The sequence below is a fragment of the Epinephelus lanceolatus genome, chromosome 9 (assembly GCF_041903045.1).
Source record: "Epinephelus lanceolatus isolate andai-2023 chromosome 9, ASM4190304v1, whole genome shotgun sequence".
Classification (NCBI taxonomy): Eukaryota; Metazoa; Chordata; class Actinopteri; order Perciformes; family Serranidae; genus Epinephelus; species Epinephelus lanceolatus.
In genome coordinates, this window is record NC_135742.1 from 2,382,802 (window position 1) to 2,396,779 (window position 13,978).

The window sequence follows — 13,978 nt, forward strand, 5'->3', positions numbered from 1 at the left end:
AACTGAATTATTTATGGTGTGAATAATTCATTGTCAAATGAAACTGTAAAAACACCTGGATGTGTCTTATTCTCTGTGGTTAATTATTGTGGACTCCTCCCTATATATTATAATTTAATATGGAGGTAAACAACTTTTCAACCAGTTAGCCTGCTAGCTAGCCAACATTGTCTGCTTATCATCAACTCCTTGATCAGAACAGAATATAGTAACTTTCACCTCTGCTCATTTTAGAAGGGACACCACAAGAAAACGTGTTTTTTGTTTTTATTAGATTGGTTCCCATCTGCATGATTGATTGATTTACCCTGGGAAAATAAAGGCTCACTAGCACTAGCGTGCTAGCTACATTAGCTGTTGCTGATCACTGCCAGCCAGAAACAGATATCTATTCATGGTATGAAGAGGGAGGTTTTCTACTTTGGAGAAGAGAGAAAATGGCAGAATTACAGTGTAAAGTGAGGCATTTATTGTATTAGCACAAGTTTGCTGTTTGTGTCCTGAGATTTGTTTGGAAATCTAAAACAACTCTGATCACTTTGCTTGCTTGAGTCAGGCTTCACCTCTGGGGCACTGACTATTAAATTATGATTGTCTTTTTATCACTAAAAGTTCAATCAAACAGTTGACATCTGTCTATTACTAATTATTGTGTTGTTTTATTTCGTGGAGCCATTTTAATGAAAGAGCTCGCCTCCCCATATGCAAATGTTCCACCAAAATAATGTGTTCAGTCTGAGTTATTTTATTTTTTTAACCACTGAAAAATTAACTGTTATTTGGCAGGCAATCAAAATGTCTACATTTCATGCCAAAGTTTGGCATCAGTTAGTTGAGGTAATTGAGAAAATTGGCAACATTTGCTGCTGTCACTGTTAGCAGCAGATAGTAAGACTTGACACTGTAGTGATGGAGGAGGAAACACACAAAGCGGTGGCTAATTTGTGTACGCTTTACTATAGGAATGATAGTTAAGAATGAAAACATTCTTTTTCTATTAAATTACTTACAAGTGACTGTGCTCTTTGTCTTCAGTTCATTCAGCTCAGCTTGCAATGTGGTGATGTGTTTCTGTTGTTGGAGGATTGTATCCATCTTGCCATGTGCAAAGATCCCTGTTGTATAACAGTGTGGTTTATCCTCGTAGGCTCTCATCTTTCCCACAGCATCCAACAGCTCTGGGATCTGCTGCTGGTCCTTGATGTTGAGAACAACATATCTTCCTCCACAGCTCTGACAGAGCTCCTGGATGTCTCTGTTCTCCTTTAGAAAGTTAACAACAGCTGGAGCTGTAGGATCTGAGTACACAGTGAACAGGATCAAGGTGAAGTCATTGACTCCAGAGCTGAATGTGTTCCTGATGGTCTCTAACTCTCCCTTGTCTTCATCAGTGAGGGGACCCACAGGTAGGACCAGGATGAAGGCATGGACGCCCTCAGGATCACAGAGGGAGATACACCTGAATGATTCCTCCATCACTGCCTCCTGAGGTTTTCCATACAAGGCAGGCAGCTCCACCAGGGAAACCCAACGTCCACACACCTCTCCCTGATGTTTAACACACTCTGATGAGCTGGAGACTGAATGAAGCTCTGTCTGACCTAAAATGGCCTTGGCTGCTGAAGTCTTCCCTGCTCCTCTCCTCCCACACAGGACCAGGTTTAATGCTGCTCTGATGGGTTCAGACTTTGGTGTCATTATCAGACCTGCATCCTTGTCCTCAAACACATCACAGCTCACATGCTCTCCATTGTTCTCCTTTGCAGTTTGACCCAATCGTGTTAACAGCTCTGGACGTTCAAGGTTCTTCTGCTTCAGGTATCTGTATCTACACATACTGATCATGTCTTTTAAGGGCTGGTCTGGTTCATCTTTGAAACCTGAGCTCTCCTCTCTGGGTGTTGATATCAGTATCAATGAATGATCAAATGATTGATCACTGAAGAGTTTCAGGACTCTGCAGAGTCTCAGTTTGTGTTCCTCAGTGAAGTCTTCAGGCTGTAGAACCAGCAGGAACACATGAGGTCCAGGATCAGAGAGTCTCACACACTTTTCTACATGTTCTGACAGTTTGTCTTCAGAGATGTTGAGATGCAGCAGATCTGGAGTGTTGATCAGAACTATTTCTTTGTCCTTTATCTGTCCTCTTTCTGTCAGACAGCAGTCTGGTTCTTCCTCAGTGTTGAACTTAGTCTCTCCCAGTATGAAGTTCCCCACTGAACTCCTCTGAGACCAGCTGTTCCCCAGCAGAACAACCCTCAGCTCACACACTGGAAAACAAACACTGAATTAGAAAAATCTACTCAGTACTGACTTTGTAAAAAATGAACACAATACCATTGGGTTTTTAACCAATGAGGAAGTCACAGATTTTTAAGATGGACTTAAGTGAATGCAACATTTCCAGGTAGAGATAGTGATTGATTCTTTTTTACAGCAGCACTGCTGCTGAATACATACAGGGGAAACACTGGACACTGTTGGCTGTTGTCTTGACACTTCAATTCACCAGTTAGTTTGAAAATATTCAAATAAAATGTGTTCAAACCCACCACATATAAACACTGTAGTGAGATATTAAAGCAAAACTTACCTTTCTGGAATTTTTACACTCTTTTTTTGTTTAGGTTAAAATACTATTAATAAGCTGATGGCACACTAAAATGTAAATGAATTAATGTATGAATTCAAAATGTAAATGAAATGATCACCCTGAGCGCACACACGTGAGCGCGGAGCACACAGAGGCAGTCAGAGCTACAGGCTACAGTGAGGCTACAAACAGAGTTCATATGACGTTTTTCCAAACAACTTTTTATGTCGGGGCTTCAGGACACTTGGATCACTATGGATGAGCAGTATGGAGATACTCTGTGGATTCAATTTTGTGTTCTTGGACGTTAGTCTGGGGCGCCGTCTGCCACTAGGTGTGCTAGCCGCTCCCCCTGCTGATCTCCGCAAGTGATGTGAGGACTCTAAAACTTCACCTGAGCCTCCATCGGCATATGGGTGAGTAGATAATGGCTGAATTTTCATTTTTGGGTGCACTATCCCTTTAAATACTTGATTCTGACTGGTCAATCAACAAAAGTCTGCGGTGTTCATTTCTTGAGGTATCACCGCTGCTCTGCTGCTCTGTTGCTAGGGATGCCATAGCAACGGCCTTCGACTGAGGAGCGTCAAAATCAGTTAATGTTAGTCCACACAGACCAAATATGATCGGAGTGGCAAAATGCAGCATTTTCAGGGCATCACTTTTAACGTTTTTAGAGAGGACAAAACGCTTGATGTTTGGCTAAACAATGACATGTCCCCAGCAAAAAAGAAAAAGAAAGGAAGAGAAAATCGCAGGGCTGTCAGGAGCAAACCGGCACAAACAACTAGAAGACTCTGAGATTGACCAGATTGAAGCGGACAGACACGAAAAACACAAAGAAGAACACAGCATGGGCCATCAACGTGCTAAAAGACTGGTTAGAGGAGAAAAAAATTGAAACTGATCTTGAAATCTATGATGCCAAGCACCTAAATCAGGTACTGAGGTCCTTTTATCCATCATTACAAAATTCTGTCACCAGCTATGTCTCTCTCAGATCTTGGATATCCTGTCACTTCTCCAAATTCGACATCTTAAAAAGTCCCTCTTTCACATCCAGCAACGGGGTGTTCAAATCAGTGATCAAAACCCTGCGCAAAAACGGGCAAGATGTGAGCGGGCACCATCCCCCCCTCTCAGCCTCAGACTTACTGCTCATCAGGTCATCGGCAGCACTGTCACCAACCACAGCCAGCATGGTGGTAAAGATAGTGTGGTTTGAGGTCCAGCTCCATCTAGCCAGACGTGGCAGAGAGGGGAACTGTGACCTGACGAGGGATGCATTTAAGCTGAAGACGGATGAAAATGGAGTGGAGTATTTTACCCTTTCCCACAACCCCAAAACGAAAAATCACAAAGATCCCAGAGATCCATGCAAACAAATTTACAGAGGATGCATATTCGGAGAGCCACAAACCCAAATTGTCCCGTCAAATTTATTAAAAAATATTTATCACTTTGCCCCCCTGATGCTAAATCATTTTACCTGCACCCGCTTAAAAAGATCAAGATGTTCTCAACAGAGAGGCTGTGTGGTACTCTTGGGAGCCCATGGGCCACAACTTACTCGGGCAAATGCTGCCCAGGATCAGCGAGGCCGCCGGGCTCTCTCGAAGATACGCTAACCACGGCCTGAGGGCCACGGCTGTGCAGTTGCTCTCCCAAGCTATCCTGGAGAGCAGGGATATCATGTTGGTCACTGGCCATAAATGTGAGGGCAGCCTTCGCAGCTACTGGGCACCCAGCATCTCCGACCGGGAGAAGCAGTCTGAGTGGGTGGAAGTTCGCTGCATAGATCAGCCTCTCATTGGGTGGAACGAGCCACCTGCTGAAGTCCCGCCCTACCACCTCCGGTCCTCATAGTCAACAAACGTCCTTTACTAACTTTTGCGGTGTTTGATCTTGCGGGGATGTAGCCATTTTTCTGTCATGGTTCGCGTCCTGTAGGCGATATTTTTGTGGGCGTGTTACACCAAAACCTGTTTCCCCCCGGCAATATTTTTGCAAGCGCACCATTGCTGTGGCACCGCCCAGAACGATTGTGATTGGTTGAAAGAAATAAAAAAAAGCCGGGGCGTTTTTTTCTCCAATCTTAAAGTGAGAGTCGGCGCAGCCAGACCTTTCTTTTCTTGAGAAAGGTCTGGTGAGTGAGACTAGGGAGAAGTGGAGTAAAATCCTCTCCTCCGCTCCAGAAAACGGCAGCAGTTTGTCTGGTGAATGCCTCTCCTCTGTCAATACACTCTGCCAGCAATTTAATAATATTGATGCCAGTTGTAACACTTGTAACAATTGACCTATGGCTAAGTCCTACCCTCAAACGTGATGAGCCAATCACAGTGCGTATAGCCATTCCCATACACTGGGACATTCTCTGCCTGGACGTCCATTGAAATGCATTACACAAAGTCAGTTTTGTTCAGTTTTATGAGCTTTTTCTGAGATTTGAAGTTTAAAAATGGTCAAACGGTGTGCATGGGGTACATGCAACTCTGACACAAGGTATCCTGAGAGGCTGGGCGACCACGTGTATTTTTTACACTTTAAACCACATCTCAAGCGAGAAAAGTGTCTCCTTTGGATAAAGTTGTGTGGTAACGTTAGACCACAACATCAACTCAACGTGAATAAGATTAACAATGATGTCTACATCTGTTCTAAGGTAAGTCAACATTGTGTTTGAGGCAACATATTGTCACTTTGCTGGAAAGAAATATAAAGTTATCTTTAACATCTCTAGCTAACGTTAGCTAAAGTTAGCCTAACGTTAGCTCCTAGCTGCGTTGTTCATCATGTCACCTTGTTTGCTGGGAGTTCATTAGCCTATTTTGTTCTAGTTTTGTACTTTGGTGATCGTACATCATTGTTAGCTGTTGTCCAAAGGGCTCTAGTTAAGCTAACGTTAACTTCTGGAGCTTAGCTTCATTAACTTATCTGTAATGGCAGAGATAACAAAGGTTGGCAAACGTTATGCTGAATGATTCAGTGTAAATACTGTAGCACCAAACTAACGGAGAGACACTCTTGGTAAAGATGGTAAAAAGGCCGTTATCCTTTTCTCATATTCTGAGCCAAAAACCTTAACTTCAGTGGCACTTTAACTTGTTGTCTTTGATGGTGACGGCAACCAGATGCGGTTCACAAGCGTACACTGTGACCTGTAAATTTTGGCTTGTAATTTAAGCTTTTCATCGACCTTCTCAACAATAAAATGATGAATATATCCCTCCAATGCGTAGTTTAGGCCCTTTTGGTTACTTCTCAATGACATCTGATCGTTATGTCTCCAAAAATCATCAGTTGCCTCCTGTGAAATGCCGTGTACTGTGACACCTGCCATAGCGCCGGGCACTGAATGTTGATAGTTTGTCAGTGGTGGAAGGGGGCGTGGCTTAGCCATAGTCAATTGTGTTTTCAGGTACAGCAAATGGTGCAGTGGAAGGAGAGGAAGAAAAAACAATCAACATCAACGTCCTAAAAGAGCTACCATTCTCCCTCTCTCACGTCCAATTCAATATTAATTATCATTAGGCTGCCGTTGCCATGGATACAGAGTACAGACACATTCCTTTTTGCGAATTCTGAATCAATAAAACATGCTTTAATTATTATTTTGTGTCACATCACTGAATGTTTTAGTAGTAAGCCATGTTCTTAGCGGGATAATATATAGTGAGCCGGTGACATTTGAAAAATAACTCCCTTCAGAGAAATGGAACCTGTCGGGAGTTATTTTTCAACTGTCACCGGCTCACTATACATTATCGCTTACATAATTATACCATTCTCATATGGTTCCCTGAACCTCTGTATTATCTTCCTTGTTTGTTGCCAGTCACCAGTACTATCTAACATTAGCGTTTATGTTATATTATAAAACTCATCAGTCATCACTGACCCCGGTTGAGTTTAAAAACTCTGGGGTTGCGTTTGACTGTCTTGGCTGTAACGTTAACGTTGTAGTAACCAGACCTAGTTTAGCATATTTCTTCTTCTCTTGGTGTGTTACACTCGCTCTCCTCCTCGGTGTATCTAATGTTGCCTTGCCAACACCTACGTCTATCATAGACGTAATGAGGACATAATGGAGGAGGGGAGAGTAGGCCTTTGGTGGGAGGCGGAGTTGTGGATGTTCAAATTTTTCTCTTATTTTATTAATTTTTTTCAAGTGCTGTGTGAAATGCAAGAAAGGTAAGAGTTGCTTTAATATACAGAAGAATAATTCTGAGTCAGTTCAGTTTAACTCACTGGTCGGTGGCAGCCGTTCATAGCTGCTGCTCCGCTTCACAGGTTGCAGATCATCTGTTTCTGTAAAAACACACAACAATGATTCACTCACATGTGAATTCATTCACAACCTTCAATTAAGGACACGCTGCTGTTGATTTATGTTGGTTCTTATTAATGCCATCCTGAATACCATCTTTTGGGCTCCTTACATTTGCTAGTAATTTGTAAAGAATTTTCAAATCTTTGGCCAGGTTATTGGTTCCCATACACATTGGTAATTTTTAAGCATGTTATGGAAATGATTGTACAGGGCTGTACGGTGAATTTTTTTTTGCATAAAACAGTGGTGCTACAGAAGTTTAAAGTTTTGTAGCACAAGCCATAAAAGTGTAGTGCAAATATTAAAGTATCATGTAAATCTGTTGTAGTTTGAGACCATGAGATTAACTGGACTGCAGACTGGAGTCTCACTGACAAACTCACAGCTGACTCATATGAACAGGTCGAGCGTGTTTATTTTAAACTGGTAAAAAGGTTTCTGCCATGTTCTTCTGGAGCAGACTCAACAACAGCGTGGCACATCTCTGAGAAACATCTGAATATTTAATCCCAGAATGCAGACACCTCAGGGCATGACTAAAAACTGATTATACAAGGTGTCAGCTTGAGTCTAATCCAGAAAGTATAAAACTGCTAGTGTCTTCTTGTTACCCTGGACCAAGGAACACAATACTTTATTCTGATGTTAACACTGCTGAGTTTGGAAAGATGACACATACAGCAAAATAAAAAATATACAATCTTTTGCACAATGTCAGGTTTAGTCAACGAGGCCTTGATTCATGTTTGCACACAAAGTGCCCATTTAAAGAGGGTGATGGGAACTGTAGTTACAGATGTTTGATGAAATGATGTTTTTGCCTTGGAACATACAGTAAGACACATTTCAGAACAATGTTCTGATAATACAATGAAGCCATGTCCCAGTAAACACTGGATAAGTCCACAGGAATGCTACTGTAGGTACAACAGTTATAATAATACATCCACAACAACATTTATCAGCAGAAGTGGACATGACGCTGTAGAAACCCAATGACTGTTCATGCAGGAAGAAGGAAGAGGATGCTGTTGTGACGCAGATGATGAGAGCAGACAGTGTGTTATCCAGAATAATAAAGTGTGACTGAACTCACCAGGTGCTGCAGTCGCCATGATGTCAGGCAGTCAGTCAGAGACTGATTCAACTGGAAACCAACAGCAGGATTGTAGAACCTAAAAAGAGAATATAAAATGTTCAAGTGTCTGGGTGACCTGTCTAACCTCGTCTGTTGCTTCCTCGTGTTACACACCATGAAAGTAATAATATTTTACAGGACTGGTCAAGCCCCGTCCAGGAGTCTCTCATCTGGACACTTCCCATAGAAAAGCTGATCCTCAGTGGAGGTGGTAAAGTTACCAGACACACACTTAACAAAAACAGCCACTGAGCTCACACTGAATATTTCACAGGTAACATTGTGACACATTTAACTGTAGAGCAGGGAGACTGTCTGTCTGTCTGTCTGTCTGTCAATTGTCTCTCAAATAGGTGTGAGGAGCAAAGAACATCTCTCACCGTATCAGATGGCAAGAGGAGAAACCTTCACATTTCCAGTTTAGATTTTAACACATGACAAATCAAATGTGGTCCAGTGAATCCCAACAGTGTGTTGATTGAGTCACGTCGTCAGCTTGTGCACTGAGTATCATTACAAGCTGATGTTCCACCTTTAAAATCCCGGCAGTCGGCCCAGTGAATTACTGCAAGACGCAGCAAAACATCCTTTCATTTTATAGTTACAGTTTACTAATAAAACTCTCCACAGTATGAACAGTGGTTACATGAGCCTCAAAACCAGACACAACTCAGCCCTGAGCAGAGTGACCGTCCTCTACTGACCAATCAGACTGCAGTGTTCACAGCTCCACCTTTTAGTACCAGATCTGTGTGCTAGGTACCCCAACAGAGGGGGGACCAAACATGGGGACGCTAAGGAACGCTTCTGTTGGTACCTTCCACAACTTTTACTTGTGGGAACAGGAAAAAAGCGCAGCGAACTAAACCATGCTACCGTACTGCTCGGTGGAAACAGGGCTTATTTCTGCAGCCTGCTGGGAGCCGAGTGAACAGGGACTGTCTACAAAGGGCAACACTGAAAAGAGGAACATTCAATTGAATTCACTCTTATACACTGTGACCTGCCGTCATGGACAGCCAGGTAACGATACTGTTTCCCTGAGACTCAGCATTGTTTGTCTCTGTTGTGAAATTAAACCACTGTTAAAACATCTTAAGACAGCCAGACTAACTGAGACAATAACGCAGAGATGAGAAGAAGGAGAGGAGAGGAGAGGAGAGGAGAACGCACTCACAGAGTCTCACATCACACACGGCTTGTTTGGAAAGGAGAACAGGGGTCGTCGGGGGTTGGCTGCAGTTGGCGAGATGTCACCGCTGCCTGCATGAAGGTGGGCGGCCGAGGTTTTGGACCTACTCCTGAGAAGGTCCATGTCTGGCGCTGCTCGACATGGCACAGTGCGTCTGAACTGATAATGGAAACACAAATCGGCGCGGCATGGCCTGACTTGATGTGGCAGAGAGCGACAATGGAAAAGGGTATTTGTAGTTCAGAGGGCAGATTGGTTTGTTATTTTATATATTCAGAGAACGGCATTTTTCAATTTTGTATAAAGATTTGTTGATTGTGATGGTTATTTGCTTTATTGTTTCCTGTTATGAAATGATAAATGTAAAAAGTGAAGGTGTAGCAGCTGCTGGGTGTATATAGTATAGATATTTAGACACCTCATATATCAGCTAGACAGACATTTCCCTGCTCATTACTGTGCACAGATGTACTGTATTTAGACCTCCAGCTCAAGAAACCCTCTGGTGCTGACAGACAGAAACCTCTCTGCAGGATGCACTTTGCGTGTGCACAATTTTTTATGTGATGGTGGCAGGGATTCGCTTTTTTCCACTTGACCACCTGCCCTGCCAAATATCAGTGCATGGCACTGGGACAGTCAGAGAATACTTACATGTGTCAGTGTTGCTTCACTGAGGGTCTCTGCTGACGTCACAAGGCTCTGTGTCTCCGTCTGTCCTGTAACATGTCAACATCACCGTCAGCATCAGATCAGAGTAAAAACACAAGGTGACAACTGTGAAGTCTGACACATGATTTAAAATATGTCCTCAGGTGAAGCAGCTCTCAGGTTGGACTTTGACACTGTTACTAACTGTGGGTCAAATGAATTTCTTGGACATTTTGATAATCAAAGAAAATAACAATCTTAAAACAGACTTATATCGCAAGCCCACCGACAGAAATTCTCTCCTCCATGGTGACTCATATCATCCCACAGCTCTTAAGAGAGGCCTACCAGCCTCCCACTTCAACAGAATCAGAAGAATCTGTAGCTCAGATGAAGACTTCAACACCCAATCCAAGGAGCTGGAGAGAAGATTCAGAAACAGAGGTTATAAAGAGTCTTGGATCAATAAAGCTGCTAATCGTTTTTCAAATGTGTCACAATCTGATTGTCTGATCACCACCAGACCTAGACTGGGAGTCCTAGAGTTGTATGTGCTGTTGAATACTCACCTGTTGCTAAACACATAGAAAATGTGATTAAAGAACACTGGCACATCATTGATACGGACCCTGTTCTTAAAGACTGTTTTAAAAAAAAACACGGATGATCTACAAAAGACCCCCTAACCTGCGGAACATGTTGGTGAGGGCCGACCTCCCCCCACCTCTCCATCACATTTTCTGAGCAATGTTCCATCGGGCAATTACCCCTGCGGCCACTGTCAACGTCACTTCACACACAAAACTAAACATTTTTTCCATCCTCACACAGGAAAAAGATACAACATAAAAGGAGTCAATTCCTGTCTCACATCCAATGTTATTTACATGCTTAAATGCCCGTGTGGTCTGGCATACATTGGTAAGACTTCTAGATCTTTGAAAACTCGCATAACACAGAAGTAATATCAGACATCATGTTGCATCAAGTCCTGTGGCTGCTCATTTCTTTGAAGCCCAACATAACATTGGAGGGGGGGCATTAACTCCTTGCTCCTTAAACGAGAACTTTTCTGGATCTACACTCTGGGTACCATGGCTCCTAAGGGCCTTAACGAAGACTTTGACACCAGACCATACCTGTGACCTTGTTGTTTGTTATGCTGATATGCATACTTTATGCTGCCTGTGTGTGTATACTTACTGAATCATATCATATCATCATATTGTCTGCATGTGGATTTATATTACTTTGGTATGTAGGTGCCTTCTATGTACGTCTCGGTGCACCTTGCTGTATTTTTCAAATGTATTTTCTTAATATTTTTCTATATATTTTTCTAAGTATTTTTCCAAACTGACTGATACCAACTGACACCAGGTGTGTTAAATCACATGTGTTGTATGGGCAGATATCTTTTGAAGCGACCAACTCTCTGTCTATCCAAACTAACAGCAGTTTGAGAAAGAGCCTTGTGCTCGAAACGTCACAGCGCAAATAAAAAAGCCTTCAATGGGAGCTGAGACTTGGTGTGCGGTACATTTTTTCCGTTTTCATGACTTTATATATATATGTATCCAGCACCCACTCCAAATGGACCTTGGGATGTGCATGTTTTTTGACTATTTTTGCTTAACTGTGGGTCGCTCCTAAAAAAAAATCTCAGCAAGGCAGTTTCCTCTTCCTTTATCTGGTACACTTTGCCCAATGACCCTTGACCCTAAGGACATGTGACTCCACAGGTAGGGTCCACAGGTAGGGTCCACAGGTAGGGTCCTTTGGTCTAACACCTCTGCCAGGAGTCAATGATGTAAAAAGAACACACTACCCTGATAAACACTGCAGACACATGCACCAACATGACACTGACGTACAGAGAGTCCGTCAGCCAGTGAACCAGTCCCTACATGCCCACAGTGTTCTTCTTGAGAAACCTGAAAGTATCGACACTTTCCTAAATGTCCGTGAATGTAGCATGGAGGAGTTTTAATGGCTCTTGTTCCTCTTTCTGCAGAGACACCGGTCAAACATGGCGGAATCACCTCTGATATTAATCTGCCAGAGATAAAACGCTGAAAGCTTGAACCTGAGCTGCACATACACATTTAAGAGAAAATGTTTTTTACAGTTTCATCTGTGAAACGACTTCCTCTGAATCCTCAGCTCCACTGAAACACAAAGTGTCGCAGTTTCCTTGCAGACACTTTGACAGGATCTCTGAGCGGATGTTTGTCTTGACAGACCCGAGTTCAGACAGACCTCACTTACCTCCTTTATTTATTCCTTCACTGTTACTGATCTGGTTTGAACTCTTTCCTCACCAGCTGAAGGTCACATGCTGCGCCATCAGTGCAGGACAAAAGCGAAAGTTACAAGTCAAAAAGGCGGGACTCCTCGTCATCAGGTGACGTAAAAAAAACAATAAAACCTGTGATCAAATCAGTGAAGAAGAACTACAGCCTGTGTTTATGGTTAAGTAATATTTCCTAAAAATAATTTTGACTTTATAAAGGAAACATCTGGAAATGATCATTTACTTCTCAAACGATTTGATTCGTCTGATGTGCATTTGGACATGTTTGTTTCATTTCATATTTCCTGTGTGAACTTGGGTTTTAAATCAAGAGATATGATTCATATTGTCCCAGTGATGTTGCATACATGATCTTCCTGTCATCCAAAATGAACAGAGTGTGTGCAGAAAAGCAGATTGCTATAAAAGCTGCAGAGCTGTTGCTTTTTCACTCTTTATTCATAAAACCTTTATTTTATATCAGTCAAGTCCAAATGCTGGTTAGGCTGTTTATTCCAGCTGCTCTGGTTCAGCCTGTCAAGTGTCACACGTCTTCCTTCGGTGTGTGATGTTACAGCGCCACCTGCTGGACACACACCGGTCATGTCAGGATGTGGGGAAACTATTTAAGAAGCACTCGGACCTCCACCTGTTTCTGACACATTTGAAAGAGTATTAAAACACTGGGAGGAGGTTGGTGAATGTGTGTGTTGAGAGATTATATGAAGCACGTTTAATACAGATATTTGACTGATTTGATCACAGCAACAACACGTGTCTGCCCACTTCATGTGTCTCCTTCTCTCTGTTATCATATGCTCTGTAGGGTGACCTTGGGTGTTTTGGAAGGAGGCACGTTTTAAATAAAATGTATTATTATTATTAGATACATGTTGCTCTTACCTTCATGAGCATCAGTGTACCCTTGGTGACCAGAAAATTAGGAACCCAGCAGGCTGAAATGTGCTGCGGTCCTGTACAGGCCTGTTACAGAGCCTGCAGAGGAGATGCATCTTTGTGGTCGTGCTGTGTTGTTTGTATCAGACCAAATAAAACACACTTCATTTAATATAATCCAGTTCAGCAAACTAGCTGCAGCCTCTGAAACTAATCTCTGCGTCTCCTCTTCTCTGCTCACTGAGAGTTTTACAGTCTCCACTTCCTGACTGACCCCAGAGCTCTCACATCTCTCCATGAAAACATCAAATATCACCTCTCTCACCTCGAGGTCTCTGCAGGAGCTTTCTAGCATGTCATATGACTTCTTCAGCAGCACAGTTGCCCAGTTGCCATCAGTAGATTTCCATTTTTTTCTGATCACTTTAAGGACGCTGATTAAAAGCTGAGATTAAATCTTAAGCTTGGAAACAGCACTTTACAAAACAATCTCACCTCAGGGTCCATGACATCTGGAAAACTGCTCCTAGCCACTGGTTCAGATATGTGGATGGCACCTGGGTCAAAATCAAAACTGAGGAAGTGGAAACCTTCACAGAACACATTAATGCAGTGGACCCCAATATCCAATTCACATGGGACGATGCCAGAGGAGACAGTCTACCCTTCTTAGACTGTGCAGTACACATTGAAGAGGACAGAAACCTGAACATTGGGGTGTACAGAAAACCTACACACACACCAGCACCTGCTGTTTGACTCTCACCACCCACTGGAGCACAAGCTGGGAGTCACCAGGACCCTGAATCACCGGGCTGAAAACGTGCCCACCAGGACAGAGGGGAAGGTGAAGGAACAGAAACACATCAGCGACCCCAACTGGG

At 42.8% G+C, this 13,978-nt stretch overlaps 1 protein-coding gene across 1 annotated transcript in view; it reads right to left on the minus strand.

Moving 5' to 3' along the window:
- Positions 1-12,277, minus strand: part of LOC144464337 (uncharacterized) — a 40,047-nt gene extending 27,770 nt beyond the window's left edge. The window contains exons 1-6 of the mRNA XM_078171061.1: positions 12,173-12,277; positions 10,191-10,323; positions 9,908-9,972; positions 8,020-8,098; positions 6,842-6,901; positions 1,011-2,270 (exon numbers count right to left, since the gene is read on the minus strand). Coding sequence (XP_078027187.1) covers positions 1,011-2,270; positions 6,842-6,901; positions 8,020-8,038 — 1,339 coding nt within the window. The 5' untranslated portion in view covers positions 8,039-8,098; positions 9,908-9,972; positions 10,191-10,323; positions 12,173-12,277. The remainder of the gene's footprint in view (positions 1-1,010; positions 2,271-6,841; positions 6,902-8,019; positions 8,099-9,907; positions 9,973-10,190; positions 10,324-12,172) is intronic.
- Between the last annotated feature and the right edge of the window lie 1,701 nt (positions 12,278-13,978).